Source organism: Triticum aestivum, chromosome 5A (genome assembly GCF_018294505.1).
Source record: "Triticum aestivum cultivar Chinese Spring chromosome 5A, IWGSC CS RefSeq v2.1, whole genome shotgun sequence".
NCBI classification, from domain to species: Eukaryota; Viridiplantae; Streptophyta; class Magnoliopsida; order Poales; family Poaceae; genus Triticum; species Triticum aestivum.
This window is the reverse complement of record NC_057806.1, coordinates 33,346,051-33,365,831: the sequence shown is the minus strand read 5'-3', so window position 1 is coordinate 33,365,831 and position 19,781 is coordinate 33,346,051. Positions and strand designations below refer to the sequence as shown.

General features: G+C 43.8%; 1 protein-coding gene across 20 annotated transcripts in view; it reads left to right on the top strand.

Moving 5' to 3' along the window:
- The first annotated feature begins 4,947 nt into the window (after positions 1-4,947).
- Positions 4,948-19,781, top strand: part of LOC123102133 (uncharacterized) — a 51,465-nt gene continuing 36,631 nt past the window's right edge. For 2 of the 20 annotated variants that reach the window (XM_044523427.1, XM_044523419.1), the window contains exons 1-7: positions 4,948-5,455; positions 14,518-14,580; positions 14,669-14,770; positions 15,055-15,168; positions 16,085-16,155; positions 17,254-17,474; positions 18,997-19,072. In XM_044523427.1, coding sequence (XP_044379362.1) covers positions 5,358-5,455; positions 14,518-14,580; positions 14,669-14,770; positions 15,055-15,168; positions 16,085-16,155; positions 17,254-17,258 — 453 coding nt within the window. In that variant the 5' untranslated portion in view covers positions 4,948-5,357 and the 3' untranslated portion in view covers positions 17,259-17,474; positions 18,997-19,072. Of the gene's footprint in view, positions 5,581-5,668; positions 5,768-6,044; positions 6,317-6,981; positions 7,185-11,592; positions 11,767-13,453; positions 13,558-14,148; positions 14,581-14,668; positions 14,775-15,054; positions 15,169-16,071; positions 16,156-17,253; positions 17,475-18,755; positions 19,073-19,781 lie in introns of all 20 variants that reach the window. The other 18 variants (XM_044523417.1, XM_044523416.1, XR_006448768.1 and 15 more) reach the window with 17 other exon arrangements.

The window sequence follows — 19,781 nt, the reverse complement described above, 5'->3', positions numbered from 1 at the left end:
AAGTTTACTAGCAACTCTTTCTCTGACAAAATGAAAATCTATCTCAATGTGTTTCGTTCTTGCATGAAAGACTGGATTTGCTGAAAGATAAGTTGCACCCAAATTGTCACACCACAGACATGGAGCTTGAGTGATTTTTACACCAAGTTCCTTGAGAATGGATTGTACCCATATAATTTCTGCAGTAGCATTAGCTAGTGCCTTATACTCTGCTTCTGTGCTGGACCTTGAAACAGTAGCTTGTTTTCTGGCACACCAAGAGATCAGATTTGATCCAAGAAATACTGCAAAACCACCAGTGGAGCGTCTATCATCCAAACATCCTGCCCAATCTGAGTCAGAGAATGCACTAACAAGAGTGGAAGATGACTTGCTAAAATTGAGGCCAATGCCCATAGTATCTTTCACATATCTTACTATCCGTTTTGCAGCAGTCAAATGAACTGTGGTTGGTGCATGAAGGAATTGACACACCTTGTTAACAGCAAAAGAAATATCAGGTCGAGTGAGAGTTAAATATTGAAGTGCACCCACCAGACTTCTGTATCTTGTGCTATCTTCTGAGCTCAAGGGTGTTCCTTCTGTGAGAGACAATTTTTCTGTACTAGACAAAGGAGTGGTGGTAGGTTTACAGCCTTGCAACCCAGCTTTTCTTACCAAATCATTTGCATATTTTTCTTGAGAGAGATGAAGTCCATCCTTGTGCTTCTTCACTTCAATCCCTAGGAAATAGTGCAGGTCCCCAAGATCCTTCAGAGCAAACTCAGCACCTAAGTCCTTCAACAGTCCTGTTATTGCCTCATCAGATGAACTTGTGACAATAATATCATCAACATATATAAGAACAAATATTGATGTATTGGCCTTATTGTAAATAAACAGTGAAGTGTCAGACTTTGAAGGAACAAATCCAAGCATTTGCATTTTCTTGCTGAGTCGAGAATACCATGCTCTAGGGGCCTGCTTCAGTCCATACAGTGCTTTGTCAAGCTTGCATACATAAGAGGGTGCATGTTTGCTTTCAAACCCAGGAGGTTGTTTCATGTAAACCTCCTCTTCCAGAACACCATGAAGAAACGCGTTCTGTACGTCTAACTGTCGAAGACTCCATCCCCTGGAAACAGCAATGGATAGGACAAGACGAATAGTTGCAGCTTTTACCACCGGACTAAATGTATCCTCATAGTCTATGCCATATCTTTGTTTAAAACCCTTAGCAACTAGCCTTGCCTTGTAACGATCAACTGTTCCATCAGACTTGCGTTTGATTCTAAAAACCCATTTGCAATCAATGAGATTTTTACCTTGCCTTGGAGGGACTAAATGCCAAGTTTTATTTTTCTGTAGTGCCACATATTCCTCACGCATTGCCTTTCTCCACTTCTCATCGCCAAGGGCCTCTTCAAGCGTATTGGGCTCACCTGGTTCCCCTGTGGAGCAGATTAAGCCATATTTTGTTATGCGTTTATAATTAACAGGCTTAGTTACCCCTGATTGCAGCCGTGTGCGACGTTGTGGTGCATCAGTGTTGTTTTGCGCCACAGAAGATCCGGCAGATGAATCCACCTGCGCCAGATCCGAGGCGGATCCGCCTACACCAGCAGTTTCGGCTGGTTCTGCTCCTGGATGATCTTCTGTGGCTCGCGGTTGTGGTATTGAAGAGAAAACCGGCGCAGAAGATCCCGCCTGACCAGTGACCACGGTCTGATCGAGGCAGGCATCTGATCCCGCGCCAGCGCCTGCTGCAGCCGGGCCCGCACCAGCCGACCGCCCTGGCTCGCGCCGCTTGTACACAGCCGGTTGGTTGCCGAACCGCGAGCCGATCGGACCCGTGGGAGGTTGGCACATGGCAGCCGCTGATTGGTGCGGGCTGGTGAAGCCGCCACCACCAGCTACAGCCGGCCGCGTGGCCAACGCGGAGTCGCTCGCGGCTGGATCCGAGGCAGGTTCACCCGCCGCTGCTGATGCGCCGGTTCCCGAGGCAGATGCGCCTGCTGCAGCTGACGCGCCGGATCCCGAGGCGGATTCACCTGCTGCACCTGGCGCACCGGATCCCGAGGTGGATCTGCTCCCTCTGCCGTGACACACGCGATATGGACATTGCGTTGCACTGTTTTCGTCATTTTCTTCACCATTTTCGCCGTTATGATCTCCTGGAACATCACAAGCCTCATGCAAATGGTTAGGAGGATTAGTCAGCAAATGATCATCACAGTTTTCGTGGCCCCCTTGATGATAGCCGGAGAGATGAGGTGGAAGGAGTAATATTTCTTGACGGAGTAAGGCGCCGGCGTTGGGGTGAAGATCAGCAAAGGGGAATTTTGTCTCATCAAAAACAACATCTCTAGAGATGTAGACTCGACCAGACGAGATGTCTAAGCATTTGACACCTTTGTGCTGAGCACTGTACCCAAGGAACGCACACTGTTTGGAGCGAAACATAAGTTTGCGGTTGTTGTAGGGGCGGAGATTTGGCCAACATGCGCATCCAAACACACGAAGTGATTTATAGTCTGGTTTGACACGAATGAGTCGTTCTATAGGAGTTTCGTTGTTGATAACCCTACTGGGGAGCATGTTTATGATGTGTACAGCCGTGAGGAATGCTTCATCCCAAAATTTTAAGGGCATAGAAGCTCCGGCCAGAAGAGCAAGGCCAACTTCAACAATGTGCCTATGCTTGCGTTCTGCAGACCCATTCTGTTGATGAGCGTGGGGGCATGACACATGATGAGAAATTCCTAGTGTTTGGAAAAAGGAGTTGAGTTTTTCGTACTCTCCACCCCAGTCAGATTGGACAGCAAGAATTTTCCTATCAAATTGCCGTTCAACAAGAGCTTGGAAGTTTTTAAAGACTTGAAAAACTTCAGACCTTTTTTTAAGAAGGTAGAGCCAAGAGAACTTGCTATAGTCATCAATGAAACTGACATAGTATGTGTGTCTACCAACAGAACTTGGGGCAGGGCCCCATACATCAGAAAAAATTAATTGCAATGGTTGAGTAGAGACACTAGTAGAAACAGGGTATGGAAGTTGATGACTTTTTGCTCTCTGACAAGAATCACAAATGGTTTCAATATTTCGGTCCCCAACAAACGGGAGTTTATTCTTTTTGAGTAAACGATCAACTAAGGAAAATGAAGCATGCCCTAAACGGTCGTGCCATCGTGTGGCCGAAAGCTTGATAGCACCACAAGCTTGTTTATTGTGTTGTTGAAGCTCCGGAATCAACGGGTAAAGACCTCGAACACATCTACCTCGATAGAGAGTTCTCCTCGTGACCTGATCCTTGATCAAGAAGAAAAAAGGGTGAAATTCAATGTAAACATGATTATCAAGTGTGATACGATGAACGGATAGAAGGTTCTTGTCAGTGCTAGGGACATGCAAAATTTTCCAAAGATGAAATTTTCGACGTGGGGTACGAAAAACTGAATGACCAATGTGACGTATCCTCATACCTGCACCACTTGCAGTGTGTATCTGGTCCTTGCCATGATACTTTTCCTTGAGTGTCACCTTTTCCAGTTCGCCGGTGAGATGATTTGTTGCGCCGCTGTCCAGATACCAGTTGGTATCGACGCCATATGAGCCGTCAGCAGCAGCGGCAACCTTTTCTTCATCTTCAGAGGAGGCCTCATCTTCATCGAACCGATACCAGCAATCTTTTGCCGTGTGGCCCGGTTTGCCGCAGATTTGGCAGCGCACCGCGTCCGGGCGTGATCTGGAGGAACCACCGCGACGACCCCTGGTGTTGGTGTAGTTGGGCCGTCCGCGGGAGTTGGACCCGCCGTTACTGCCGCCGCTTCCCTGCTTGCCCTTGGAGCGAGGGGGGCCATGGTGACGAGCGTAGCCACCGCGCCCGCGCGTCGCGGCGTTAGCCGACGACTTGAAGCCGCCCGATCCCTGGTACTGCGCCACCCTTTGATCAAAATTGCTAAGCATTGAAAAGAGCTCATCGAGGGATACCGGGGTGATGCGGGCGTCGAGGGCAGAAACGAGTGGCTGGTAGTCCATGTCGAGGCCGTGCAAGATGTATGAGATGAGTTCATCATCCTGGAGAGGTTTTCCGGCGGCGGCCAGCTCGTCGGCGAAGCCGCGCATCTCGGCGAAGTAGGTGGCGACGGTCTTGTTGCCCTTCTGCGCGTTCACCAGAGAGGTTCTGATGTTGTTTACGCGACTCAGCGACTGCGAGGAGAACATCCCCGACAGCGCCGTCCAGAGCTCGCGCGCCGTGGTGATCGCGGTCACCTGCACGAGCACCTCCTTGGTGAGGTTGTTCAGCAGGTACCCGAGCACCTGCTGGTCCTCTCGCACCCAGATGGAGTGGAGGGGATTCGGCTCTGTGGATTCCTTCCCTTCTTTGTCCTTGGTGTGGAGGATCCTGGCCGGCTCCGGCGTCGTGCCATCGACGTAGCCGAAGACTCCTGCGCCCCTCAGCTGCGGCACAATCTGTGCGCGCCAGAGGACGTAGTTGGTGCGGGAGAGCCTCTCCGTGACTTGGCCATTGGGGCCAGCCTGGGAGGCACTGGCGGAGGAGGAAGACGACATAGTTGCACTGGATGGAGTTCTAGGGTTTAGACGTGGAAGAGAATTGCTCTGATTACCATGTGCGATGGCGGAAAGCGTCGTACCTCAATCGGAGGGGACGCCGTACGTGTTTATAGGCAGGGGCGCACCTCCCTGATAGCGCATACAGTTTAGATTACATCTTGAAGAAGAAGCTAAGTAGAGATAAGATTACAAAGAGGAGATAAACTCTAGCTAACCACCTAGCCGAACTACCAAGATATTGATCAGAGAAGATAATGCGCAGCCCCTTGACACGTACACAGGAATGTTGTTTGACATATATGTCTTTTGCTTATATTCTTTATTGGCAGCTAGGCATGCTAATAGACCAGGATTCTAAAAATTGGTTCCTAAAGATACATGATGTTTATGTTCTATTAGATAATTTTATTCCTTTGTAATTTGGTTTTAAAGATATAGTTTCAGAATGTAGTCGTTTTGCATCCGTCAAGCTTGCCCTTGTTACAAATAACTGTTCTTTTTTCCTTGATTGTTACTTTCACAGTTTTTTAGCACTACAAGCATTATTGTTCCAGTTTTTTCTTTATGTATTGATCATGCCCTTATTTTTTCTGCCTTTGTAGCTGAAAGATTAGTGAGACAGACTGAATTCTGAACATGTATCATCTGTTCCATGTGAGAGAAATCGCATGTGGATATCATCTTGAAATAATCACAGCTGGGGGGACGAGGTTGGTAGCTGAGGGTGATGTGCAGAACGGGAGGAAGGAGGTGTGAGGCTTGGAACTCTCCTTGTGAAGTGCTCAGGGACAGCGGTGAGGAGCATGGCAGGTGTCCAACCTGACCTCCTCGGCAACAGCAACAAGGGTGGCCGCGGCGACAAGGGAGGAGACGACAACCAGCAGAGCAATGAGATCGCTAAGTCTCTGATCCCGTCACTTCCTGCTCGATTCGCTTGGCTCCTGTGCTGATTTCTCTTTGGTTTCCCAGGTTTGTTGTGGTTGCAGGATGGCGCAGAGGAATTGGGAAGCGGACTATGGACATGATGTGAGTTATCTTTATGTGTTTTTGGGATGCTTTTGCTATTTTTTCTTGCTGTTCTACTTCGGTTAATTTCTGGTGGTGGGTCTTGCAGGCGTGATGTGCACATCCATGACTATTTTCTCAAGTGAAACATCCAAACGGCCAACCTGTTCATGGTGGAGGGGGCCATGCCTGCTAAGTCCTCCAATTCGTAAGTATCCACTGCTGCTGCTTATGTTTGAATATACTTTATGTTTGGAAGATTCACAAAATGTTACAAGCTTGCTCGATGCACTTTACTATTGAAAGATGCATAAAACGTGAAGGAAGAAGTCACATTTTGTGATTCGTTTTGATGATTGTACTAATTTATCTCTTAAGTTTGCTAGATTCTATTGATGTTTTCTTCGAATTTAAAAGGATCCTATGGATGGCTCTAAAATATATGTTCTAGAGAACCAAATATTTTCTACTTGACTGCTCTGCAGATGCTCAGGCTGGCGGCTGGGGCGAGCTGACCACGATGCTCTGCGAAGGCGAGTTCTCCATGGAATTCACACAACATTCCAGCGTTCTCGTTGGCAGGTCTCTGCTCTTCTCCATGTCCACGGGGACAGTGCGTCGATCGTGGAGCATGACCTGGCAAGTCGCGAACTGACTCTGCTAGGCCAACCAGACAAGCACTATAAGCACAGATGCTGTCAAGGATGGGGATTTTTGTCAACGCCTTTGAATGCGTCAGCCACGACCTCAAGATCAGGTTAGGACTCTACTCTTGCACGCCTCACCTATTCGGAGCCACACACAAACATTTGTGTGGATGGCATTGTCGAAAGAAACTTTTCTTTAGTTCGTTGCTCTTTAGGTTTTGGTTTCTATTTGTCCTTAGTTGCTTTGGGCTTTTGAGTTTTGTAGTTTAGGAGATGAGTGTAGAGCAGTATTAGATGTTCTACGGCGAGGTGGTTGCCAAGTAGTGTTTGTCTTTCTTTTGTTCGGGGGCAAGCCTGATTGTGTGTGTTGGCGTTTGAGGGGTTCAGTGGGTCGAATTAGTGTTATTGTTATTCGATAGAAATTCTTCAGAGTTCAGAGTTAGGACCTGTCATCTTTTGGCATGATGTGTGTATTCTGATGAACATTCAGTCAAAGTGCAATTATTGGATTAAATAGATGTTATACTATTTGAGAAGAGTTATATGCCTCTGCTGTTGCCAGTTATAAAATGTGCCGTTTATTTGTATGGTATCTTGTAATTGTACTAAATAATTTGTGCAAACACTAGCCCGTTGTTAGAACGGAACATAGCACCTTGGGTCATTAAAACGGATGATGGAACAATTGTAGCTGTGCCACAAAACTTTCATGGCCTTATGTTATTTCTAACCTTAAAATTATAGACTGAAAATTTACACCATTGTTTTCACCTAGGGCTCCTTGTTATGGAGAAGGTGCTCTCGAGGGTGTAGCACACTCAACAAACATGGATGTGCCTTGCTATCCAAAGATTCTCCTAGTGATGTTCCTAAGAGGGCACCAAATGAAGAATCGGCGAAGGGTACAACCCGCAAAGATGATGCTGGGAACCTTTGACCTCTGATAGCAATGTTGATGGTGCTTCGCCTTCAGAGAAGGTGAGTCCGAATAATGTACTGTATATTTTTTACTTTCTTGAGATCATTGTCGGTGCCAGGACTGCACCATTGTGTGGTGAAATGTGTGAATTCCACTGAGCTTTGCATTGTTCATTAGGTTCTGTATGATTTTTCACTGGTATGGGGTGATTTATCAAAGAAGTGGCATTGCAATATCCCCTAGACAGTCATATTACCCACATAGAACATGTTCATGTGCTTCTGTATGTACGAAGTAACAGTCTTGTGTGGGACTTGGAACTCAATAGAACTTATCTCTTGAATTTACATCATCATTCTTTAAGGGGCCATTTAATTTTGGGTTTAAAACCTGTCTAGCAAGTGGCTGGGTGTTGAATGGATTGGCCAAGCGCACAGCTAAAAAGGGAAATGTGCTGTCCATGACGACCCATACATACTAAAAGTAGTGTCACCTGGTCTCCGCACCCCACTGCCTTTTTTTTCTCGAGAGTACACAAAATGCATACCATATTTATATGGGAGGCAGCAAAGTGTGTTACAAGAATAGCCTCTTCACATTGCAACCAATGCCACAGGTCAACACCACACCACAAGCCTAAGAAGCTACTTTGTCACAAAATTTTGTAAACACACTGCTCCAGCAGCCATCCAAGTCTGGAGTTCATCACGAATGTGAATCACAAGAGCCGGGATGGATCACTGCTGTTTCCAAAGTTTCCAAACAATGAGGATGACCACCGAGTTGAATTCTTTCTTGATGATCTTTGGTAAGGGTTTTCTAGATCTCAACCACAACTCCTCAAGGTAATCATCAGTAGCCACTAGCCAGGATGGCCACCTGGATCCTAAACTCCGTGAAGCATCTGTGGCTTGATTCCCAGAGTGTCGCGCTAATTAAATATGGTCCAGGTGGCTCAGTGTTGTTTCCTTCTATCCTTTGATGCCTTATTTCACATTACATCTAATCTGCAGCTCCAGCTGCTGCCAAAGGTCAAGAGAGGAGATCCCTCGTGTGGACTGAAACGCGAGAGGGGTTTGATCTCTCTTCCGCGCCAACAGTTCCCGCCCTTTTCTTCCCACGCTGGACTCTGTTTCCTGCCTGAAGCCCCAGCCCCTGTCTGAGGCGTCTTGATTTATCTAAGGCGGGCAGAATGGCGCCTAGGCTGATGACTTGGACGCCCTAAGAGTTAAAGTGGACGCCGTAGACACATGACTAAGGCAAGGCCGTCGCCTTGTGACCAGGGAGCACCCTGACGCTTAGGCATCGCCTAAGCGACACCTTAGGGACGCCTTAAAAACCATGTTTTCCTGTCTCCTTCCAATCTTTCTTTTGTCAACTGCATATTTCACCCTATGGAGAATTTTACCTCCTCCCCCCCTAAAGAATTGCAGTAAAAAAAGGTTATTTTGGTAGTAGAATTCAAATCCTGTTCCATCTCCAAACACAAAAACAACTACTCCCTCCGTCTGGTAATACTTGTCGGACAAATGGACGTATCTAGATATATTTAGTTCTAGATACATCCATTTTTATCCATTTATGCGACAAATAATTTCGGAGGGAGGGAGTAGGTAACTGGTTCTTAACCTAGGCCCCTCCCCATGCAAGAAATAGTTGCATGTTTTTCATGGGTATGTAGCGCAACAAAAAAAATCTGCAATTAGAGGAACAACATGCATGACGTATGTTGACAAAATGAGAAACGGAAGGCAAGTTTGAAAGATGAAATATAGCCAAGTTTTTTTTTCTCGAATACACATGAGGCCTCTGTATAATTGCATTAAGGAGAAAGAAAATATTTACAAGGAAAACCTGACACACCCCACTCACCCCCCACTGCTAGAACAGGGAAAACACGTGCCTGTTACAAAAACAAAATGACCTGAGCTACCTCAAAAACTACCATTAGGTGGCAGCAGCTAACAGCTGCACCAAGCCCCTTGGTCCGGCCATGCATTAGAGGTGTCCTTCCTCCCAAATTCGTCTAAGCACCAGCTAGGCACTCGATGTAGCACCATTAAACACACAGTCATTTGATGCTTCCACAACATCCATGCCCGCATGTGATCAGTGAGTTAAGCCCCTGTTTGAAGTTTCCCAGAGTCAAAGAATTGATTCTCAGCCACCAAGAACAGAACACATCATTCTTGGCGTGTGGCGAGGAGTCTGGTAAACCGGAGCAATAGAAGATGATGCACCAAACTTGTTTAGAGAAGACACAGTTTGTCAAAATGTGTTAGATTGTCTCTGTCTCTTGATTACAAAGACGTCATTGGCTCAGGTGGGGCAGACCCTTTCGTGCTAATCTGTCAGCAGTCTAGCATCTATTGTGCGCTGCTGACCAGAGGAAAAACTGACACTTCTTTGTCGCCCAAGACTTCCAGATAAGCTTCCATGGCTGAAAATAAACAGCCCATGAAATAAGGCCTTATAGGCCGAACTGGTTGAGAACTGTCCGGACTCTGTGAATTTCCGTGTTCATCTTGCACATCCGGTGGCAGCTGCACAACCGAGATCAACTCCCAAATGTGCAAGAACTCAGCCAGGGCTACGACCATGAGGTCGCCAACAATGTCCTGCATCCACCTATTGTCCAAATGAGCCTCCTTCATGGTCCACTTGTCCACTCTTCGCTTAGGGATTACCGGCTAACTGAGTCATGAACATGTATAGAGAAAGCAGCCCATGACTTATCCGGTTGTGTCTTGGGCAGCCATAACCATCACATCCTCTGCGCCAATCCTAAGGATTTTAGATCGTGGATACCAAGCACCCCCGAGCTCTTTAAGGTGGCAAACTTTAGGCTAGGCAACCAAGCAATGTCCACCATTTGCCTCTTTTCTACCTCCAAGGAAGCCCCGCCTAATTTTGTAAATATCTTTGATGGTGCACGGGGGTAGATCAAGGGAAATAGTAAGACAGACCACGTGGAGGTCATGGCATGTTCCACTTGGACCAATCTAAAATCCCCGATTCATGAGGTCAGCCTTCCATCCCGGCATAAGATCGGCAATACGGTCAATGAAGGGCTCCACTTGTGCCTTGGCTAATTTCCTTAAGGCCTTGTTCGGTTGAGGTGATTTTTGAAGGGGAATGACAGGGTTTGAAGGGGATTAGATCCCCTACAAGCCAAAATCCTCCAATCCACTCCAATCCCCTTGGGAGGAGGATTAAACAAACAAGGCCTCAGGACAGGGGAACACTGAGATATTTGAAGGGGGAACTCCTTGATTTCACAAGGCATGAGCTGCTGCACCAAATTAATGTTTTCCTCGGAGGATTGGATGGGGGTGACACTGCTCATCTGAATGTTAGTTTTCAGACCTGAAGCAACACCAAAAACACGGAGAATCTCCAAAATAAGATCAATGTCTGAGGCAACCAGTCTCAAGAACAAGATCACATCATCTGCATAGAGAGAAACTCAATGCCAGAGTGGGCGAGGGCAAGTGGTTGCAGGAGACCAGCATCACTTTCTCTTCGAATGATAGCATTTAGGACAGAATAATAGACAACATAGGGGAGAGAGGCCTGTTTGGTGCTGAAGTTCTTCTCTGGGCATCCCATTTAGCAAAACTCTAGTAAATGAAGTATAGAGTAAGGCACTGATCAGGTGACACCAGATAGGCCAAAAACCCTGGTGTTGCATTACCTTCAAAAGAAACAACCAAGTTCTTCTCTGGGCATCCCATTTAGCAAAACTCTAGTAAATGAAGTATAGAGTAAGGCACTGATCAGGTGACACCAGATAGGCCAAAAACCCTGGTGTTGCATTACCTTCAAAAGAAACAACCAAGAAACCAAATCGAACGCCTTGGCATGTTCCAACTTAAGAAGAATGCGAGGGAGTTTCCTTTGATGAAGGTATCTCCCTGTTTGCTGCACTAGCGTAAATATAACCAAGTTGTTCATCACATAGCAGAATAAACATGTATGATTTGTCGATTTCGGACAGCATGCAAGCATTCAGTAGTAAACTTCCACACACGTTGCATATGTACTCTATAAAAACCTAAAAGATCACATTGTCGTCACACAAAGCTCCGGATGCACTTTTTAACCATGACTGTTGCTCATTTTCTGTTGCAAGTGGCATGGACCTAAGGATGGAGAGAAACAGCAGCATAGCTTGAAGTTTGCGATGCCTCAGACAACTGATCAAGCCATTGGTTAAATTCATATGTATTAATGAACATAATCCAAACATAAAACCGTATCTTAAACCTCCTCTATGATATTAACTAGACAGATAAATTTATAGGCAACTTAATATGAAATAGTACTCAGATTTACAAATTATTAGCTATCTAAACCCAGTGGCGAGTGTGCTGAACTACAGTAGGAAAATTAATGGTATTGCTAGTCAACATGTATGTACTGGTACAAAATATTATAATGGGACGTGTTTTTCGTTCATATGCCTAGAAAGTAGAAACCACGAAGTTGGTAACCAATGCTATCAAGGAAGGGGACTTTGTCAACACCTTTCGGACCAGTAAATCAGGCACATAAGCAGCTGTCCGACGAGGGAACCAATCCTATCAAGGAAGGGGACTTTGTCAACACCTTTGAATGCGTCAGCCACGACCTCAAGATCAGGTTAGGGCTCTACTGTTGAACGCCTCACCTATTCCGCGGCACTCAAACATTTGTATGGATGGCATTGTCGAAAGAAACTTCTCTTTAGTTTGGTACTCTTTAGGACCAGCCTTGGTTTCTATGCGTCCTCAGTTGCTTTGGGCTTTTGAGTTTTGTAGTTTGGGAGATGAGTTTAGAACAGTATTAGATGTTCTAAGACGAGGCGGTTGCCAAGCAGTGTTTATATTTCTTTTGTTCGGGGGTGAGCCTGATTGTGTGTGTGTTGGCGTTTGAAGGGTTCAATGAGTCAAATTAGTGTTAGTGTTGTTCTATAGCAATACTTGAGAGTTAGGACGTGTTATATTTTGGCATGATATGTGTATTGTGGTAAGCATTCAATCAAAGCGCTATTATTGGAGTAAATAGATGTTATCCTATTTGAGAGGAGTTATATGCCTCTGGTGCTGCTAGTTGTAAAATGTGCCATTTATTTGTATGGTACCTTGTAACTGTACCAAATAATTTGTGCAAACACTAGCTAGTTATTACTCCCTCTGTAAACTAATATAAGAGTGTTTAGATAACTAAAGTAGTGATCTAAACGCTCTTATATTAGTTTACAGAGGGAGTAGAACAGAACTCAACAGAACATAGTTAGCAGCTTGGGTCATTAAAACGGATGATGGAATAACTGTAGCTGCGACACAAAACTTTCATGGCCTTATCTAACTAGTAAAGGTTGCTTCTCTACCCGGCCATAGGAGGCACTTGCGCTCGTTTCACCATCGTGGACCGTTAGATCCTTTTACTGTTGTACATTTTGACTGTGTGGTGTCTCCTTAGCCATCCGTTCTTGTTCACGTTTGCACAGCCTCCAGGGGTAGATGACCGGTGGACCCTTTTACGTCCTTTTTATCACTATCCAGAGTTGAATAGATCTTCTACTGTTGTACATTTTGACTGCATGGCATCTCCTTGGCCATCCGTTCTCGTTCACGTTTGCACAGCCTCCAGGGTAGATCACTGGCGTACCCTTTTATTCACTATACAGAGAGTTGAGTAGCTTCCTCGGTCACTTAGATATTATCACAGTGAGAAACCGCGGTGGCGACCAATCCCTTTACTTTGTCGAGCCCTGCGCCCCCCGTTGTCCTCTGCCTCCCCTGCTCTAGAAACCCGACGCTCCCCTCCCCACATTCGCCTTCCCTGCACCGCGCTGTCCGGCCTGCCTCATCCTCCATATTCTCCTGCAATCGATTTTAGCTATTTGCCTGGTTTAGGTGGAGGATCTGCCTGCTGCGTGCTGTTTGGCTGGTTAAGATGAAGGATCTGGTAGGGGGCGCACAGATGGCATTGTGAGTTTGGAGAACTAAGGCTATTGTGTGGCATACATTTGCTGTTTAGTATCATGTGCAAATTATATCTTGTGGGGTTAAACGTGTCATAAATGTTGTGTGCTAATCACTTTTGATTTGTGTGTTGAAGTAGTAAGATCTCAAGACCAGTTATTAAATGGGCAGTAGTATCTTTTTTGCCATGCTGAGAAACAATGTTCGACATGTGTGTGGATGTTGGGGTGGGGTGGGGGCTGGCAATACGATCATGCCATCCTTTCTAGTAGTAAATAAGAACACGCAAAATTGAACTCAACTTTCCCATGCTCGCCATATATGGTAACGCTTCTCCTAAATTTCTTTTTAACTTTCAGGCTGGTGAGTTTTTCTATTCAGCTCAAAGAAGCGCTGTAGCTCAAGAGAGGCAATTGGTAGCAAATCAGTCTGGTCAGAATTCACCGTAGAGTCCTTAGAGCAGGTAAAAATATTGTTTCAGAAATAGCATCCCTCCTTGCCCTGTTCTTTTATCTCTTCCTGATAGTTTGTTGGCCGAATGTATAAGATTCTCAATCGGCAGGTCAGGAATCATCTCCCCATTCAGCTAAGCTACATGTTCTTCGGTCGGTTTCGCATTTTTGCATTTTTTATAGTGATACTGAACCCCTTTTTGTACAAGCTATAAATAGAGCATCAGAACATAAACATCATGCTGATAGACCAGAAGGGGTTCAGTATTGCTATAAAAAGTGCAAAAATGTACATGTCTTTTGCTTATATTCTTAATTGGCAGCTAGGCATGCTAATAGCCAGGATTCTAAAAATTTGTTCCTAAAGATACATGATGTTTATGTTCTATTAGACTATTAGATAATTTTATTCCTTTGTAATTTGGTTTTAAAGATATAGTTTCAGAATGTAGTCGTTTTGCATCTGTCAAGCTTGCTGTTGTTACAAATAACTGTTCTTTTGTCCTCGATTGTTACTTTCACAGTTTTTTAGCACTACAAGCTTTATTGTTCCAGTTTTTTTTAATGTATTTATCATGGCATTGTTTTTTCTGTCTTTGTAGCTGAAAGATTAGTGAGACTGTCTGATGCTGAACATGTACCATCTGTTCCATGCGAGAGAAATAGCATGTCGATATCATCTTGAAATAATCACAGCTGGGGAGACGAGGTTGGTAGCTGAGGGTGATGTGCAGAGCGGGAGGAAGGAGGTGTGAGGCTTGGAACTCTCCTTGTGAAGTGCTCAGGGACAGCGGTGAGGAGCATGGCAGGTGTCCAACTTGACCTCCTCGGCCATAGCAACAACAAGGGTGGCCGTGGCAACAAGGGAGGAGACAACAACCAGCAGAGCAATGAGATCGCTAAGTCTCTGATCCCGCCACTTCCTGCTCGATTCGCTTGGCTCCTGCGCTGATTTCTCTTTGTTTTCCCAGGTTTGTTGTGGTTGCAGAATGGCGCAGAGCAACTGGGAAGCGGACTACGTCTACGGACATGATGTGAGCTATCTTGATGTGTTTTTGGGATGCTTTTGCTACTTTTTCTTGCTGTTCTACTTCGGTTAATTTCTGGTGGTGGGTCTTGCAGGCGTGATGTACACATCCATCACTACTATTTGCTCAAGTGGATCATCCAAACTGCCAACCTGTTCATGGTGGAGGGGGCGATGCCTGCTAAGTCCTCCAATTCGTAAGTATGCACCGCTGCTGCTTATGTTTGAATATACTTTATATTTGGAAGATTCACAAAATGTTACAAGCGCGCTTGCCCGATGCACTTTACTATTGAAAGATGCATAGAACGTGAAGGAAGAAGTCACATTTTGTGATTAGTCGTTTTGATGATTGTACTAATTTATCTCTTAACTTCGCTAGATTCTATTGATGTTTTCTTCGAATTTAAAGGGATCCTATGGATGGCTCTAAAATTTATGTTCTAGATAACCAAATATTTTCTACTTGACTGCTCTGCAGATGCTCAGGTGCAACCTGGAATGATTGGGTTTATGACATTGGGTGCCAGTATAATTCTCATGCTGACGACAATTATTGTTTTGACGAGGATTCAGTGGTTGTCTGTGGCATGTGGTATGTTTGTTCCCATCCTCCAGCCTCCCCATAGATACTTCATTTGGAAAACTAATGGCTTTGATTGTGGATATCATAGATATCGTAGATTGTGCCTCAACTTTGCTGCTAACCTTAGATCACCCTTTTGGCATCGGCACGGTTCACTCAATTTGATGTTGCAAGTCCTAGGTCAATACCTTTTTATTTGATTTCTGCTAGGAGCGCTTAAAACGTTTATTTTTTATGTGCTTGGATAAGAACTACTTTAAATTTATATCGTTGTTTGATTGTTCCTGCCTCATCTATCTTTATCTGCTTGCTTGCTTCCATTTCGGCTCTAGCTAAACAGATAAAATATTCCTTTGGCCCAAGTGTTAGCTATGTATGTGCGTTTAGTTAAGTCTTCTTTGTATGGTCTTGTCAAAGCCTTGGCTGCAATGTTGTGTCTTAAACGCTTTCTAACTGAAAAGCAGCCTCTAAAAGTCTAAATGCAGTGTGAACCGAAATGGAAATTTTGGATAATATATACGTGTAAGGATTCAGTTTTGTGCTATTTATGATAGTCCACCGCATCTACCAGTAAGCTGTGCTGTTGAAGCTTTTGTTGATCAGATGATACAACCTTCTGAAGAAGATTTGAGGGGCTGCACTTGTTCATATAGGGTGCTTATAGCTTCTGTTCTTTCAATCAGGCATTTATATTTCTGTCTCTTTAGCAGATTGTTCTCATGTTACAGCAAAAGTAGATTAATTAGGAAATTTGCAGCATGTCATGTGTTGCAAACTGTTTTCACTATCCATGCACAAATGAGATACTCTCATATTTCTACAAAAGTACCTGAAGATTTATTTGGTTTGCTCTGACTGGTTTTGATCATTTCAAACTACTCCAGAGCATACTGTTTTGCTCTCTCCTAATAGTGATGCCTTTCAGTTCAACTAGGAACTCATCATTATTGGAGTCTTTCATCTTTATATACCAAAGCAAGGCGGGAGAAGAAGCAGGTGAGGGCCTTTATCGTGTTTCTTTATGGCCCTCTCCTCTATTTAATGGTCGATATAGTGTATACCTTGAAGCATGTGATGCTTCTTTCAGTTTATATTGTGCCTTGCATCATTTGATATACATATAGCTGAACCTCTTATTCCATCGATCCCTCCATCCTTGAAAGAGTGTACTTCCAACTGTGTTGGAAAGTCAAACTTTTTTATATTTGAATGCATTTATACAATAATACATCAACATTTATGCCATCAAATTAGTAGCATTAGATTCATGATAAAATATATTTTCATCATATACCTATTTGGTTTCACAAACATTGATATATTTTTGCACAAACTCAGTCAAACTTTGAGATAGTTTGACTCTCCAATAAAGTTGGAAGTACACTCTTTGAAGGACGGAGGGAGTATGTAATACTTTGCTAAAGAAGAATATATTAACAGTTACTGTTTGAAGGATTTTTACTGCTTCAGATAGTCATTGTATAGGTATGGTGCTCTATAGATGGTGTATCAAAATGTGTTAATGATCACGATATGTTCAGCTTTTTCCACCACATACTCCTATTATAGTTTGCTCTGTTGGTTAGTTTTAAACATTTTAGGCGCACATCAGTCAACATCTCCTGCGTGGCTTTTTAAACCTCAGTTTTGCTCTGAAAGGTCTGCGATGATTTTTTTCTTTAGTTTTGTGTTGATTCTGTTTTTTGTAGTTAAAATAAGTGTGGTGTTAGTTCACCATGCTGCTATTCATTATGGAGTATACGAATTTCACAAGAATAGGGTTGCTTCTTCAAAACTGATTTTATGCCTCTTGAAGCACCTTATGTGATTAAATTTACAAAAAAGACGTTGGTTAAGTGGCACCTACAGGCCAATGGGCAATCCAAGTATCACTCACTGTAACTCTAATCAACTGGAACGCTTAATTGTACTTAACTTCTTCCAAACATTAATGTTGATTATAGTACTGGATGGTTATTTTGCATCGCGATTGATGTGTGATTAGTAGCATGAGAGGTAACTCGGGCAAATCACTTAAATTTACCATGGCGGGTGAATATTGGTTTTTAGTTTTTATGTTTTGTTTTTGCGCAGATTGATTGATGAAGGAAACACATGAAAAAGAGGAAAAGACCAGCTAAATGATTGATGGGGCCTGTGACCTATCCCTGTTGGTTCTCCTTTCCGCAAATTAAACCAATAATCGACATTGTCAGTTTGAGAGTATGCTGGATGTGAGAATTAATGAAGAAGATCACTCATGCTGTTGAAAGTACACAAGCAGTCACTGTTAAGGTCTACCGAAAAACATGTAGGTGAGGCCATTCATGTACAGCACCTTTCTCTTTCTTTCTCCTTTTCTTTACCTTGATTCAGTCTGTAACTGTTAGAACTAATCTTGGCATATGTATCTGCATGTGTTTTTTTGTTTTGCATGTAGCTAGTGTAGTCATATCGTCGGCTGTACACCGGCAAGATGTACGTGTGATACGTACGTAGACAGCGAGCCGTCGGCCCAAGAACGTGCATGGTGAGATGCTATTGTCGTGCGAGGCGGCGGAGGTGCGAGATGCCGAGTGCCGTGTGAAGCAGCTGCACAAGGATAAGAGCCAGCGGCCAGCAAGAGTCCAGCCGAGTCGATCAGTAAGTCTGTTGTGGCCTTGAGAAGAGGTCTAGTATTAGATGTGGTCAAGTTTGTTAGCTGCATGTCCAGATCGTGTAGCTGTTGAGAGGACGTTGCGCATGTACTGGACGTGGGCGTGCATGTAGACATGTAGTTAGGGATTAGTTGGTTAGTGGCCGGACTTAGTGGCCTGTGTGCATGGCATGAGTCTGGTCCTTTGTATATAAATATGGCAACAGGGTAATGAAAAGTATTGAGGCCGTGAGGGCTGAGGGAAAAAAGATGTAGCATATGTGTGTCTCACCGGGAGAACAAAGCAAAGCTGGTTCCTCCCACGGTGAGGTGTGTGTGTGTGTGTAGAGTTTCATGTGTATGTGTGTGTTCTTGTGTTCTTGAGAGAAGAAGATAGAGAGAAACCACAAGAGAGTTTTGTGAGGGAGCTCGAGGTAGAAGAAGAAGAGGGGCGCTGTGAGGAGGCGGCGCCAACAGTAACGAGAGTGCTTATTTAGATTGTGCACATTTAGCAGAATTATTGGAGCAGAATTGATCTATCTCTGCGTTTCATATCATTTTGCTTTGCCCTTCTCTTGCACCAATGAAAGAAATCTTTGTTTATAAACTTGCGATTTGGTATTGTTTTCTGAAGGCAGACCACAGATTTTCATGGTCATGCACATTTAGTGTTGTTGCCCCTTCTCTGTTCCAAAAAGACCCCATTTTCACTGAATAATAAATTGTTTTCCCTTATTACTTTTATGCTTTTCTCTCTCTTTTCCATTCAAAAAATAGATTATATTTTGAACAAACGGCAAAAAGGTTTTGCTTTATTCTTGCAAGGATAGAGTATTTTCTTCAGGTCGCCCTCTATCAAACTTGTGAGCATCTTTTTTTTTAACTACAGTTCAATTTGTATGCTCCTATACTTCCCTTATCCCTAGCCTCTCACGGACCTATGTGAGTTTTCCCTTTACAGATATGTTTGGGAGCCTTTGTTGTAGCCAACAAATTGTTCCTCAGAAATTTATATTTAGTTCTGGTGATTAAATATAAAGCAATGCCTCTTGAAGTAGTTCCTAAGAATCTTCTACAGGACATATGTTTTTGACAAAGTCTACATGACATATGACTAAGACAAGACTCATGCCATAAGGTTCTCCAAAATTCTTTGTTCAAGCAGAAAAACCTTTTTACACAACAACCTCATTTTTCTCCAGTTTGGGGATGACAACAGTTCTACTCACAATGGTGCTGCATGCTGGAAGTACTCATTATCCTGTTGGCTCTACTCTGGTGAGTTCTCCCCTATTGCCCTCTTTGATTATTTGCCTCCATGTGCCGAACCTGATCCCCCTTCAAAGTTTATCATGGTTTTAGTGGTAGTATGACTGGTTTACATTTTGTATTTTCATGTTCGCTAGAAAGTGTTTGCTATGAAATTGAGATTATTGAGACGAATGTTGTTGTATAAGGTCACACATGTTTCTTACCTTTATAATTGGGTGATCAACTAATGGCCTTCGTTATATGGTGCGCTTCGATCCTCCCCCAAGGAATAAAGTCTGCATCGTCTATTTTGGTTTATTTAAATCCTTGCCAAATATTTTCTTTTGAGGAAACTCCTTGCAGAATGTTAATGCCATCATATGCTCTAATTCTCTGGTAGGCTGATTCGATGTGCTTATTTGACAATTCAACCGTTACTTACTAATAGTTCTTGGTACGGATGGCGTATGTAGCTATTGGGAATGTCTACTTAATCTGTGGTCATCGGCAGTTATTAGTAACATCTTGCATGATTATGTTGTTGCTAATAAAAAAGAACAGTCAGTTCCAGACAATATAAGGCAACTGAGATATGGTTTTGACTGTGTCATGTTTCTAGCGTACTATAGGTTGATAGCATGCTTCTAAGTTCTACATAGTTATTCTAGTTGATTGTCTCTTTAAGTGTTGATGTAGGTGGATGTTGTTTGTGTAGATATTACATTTTGCTGGCATG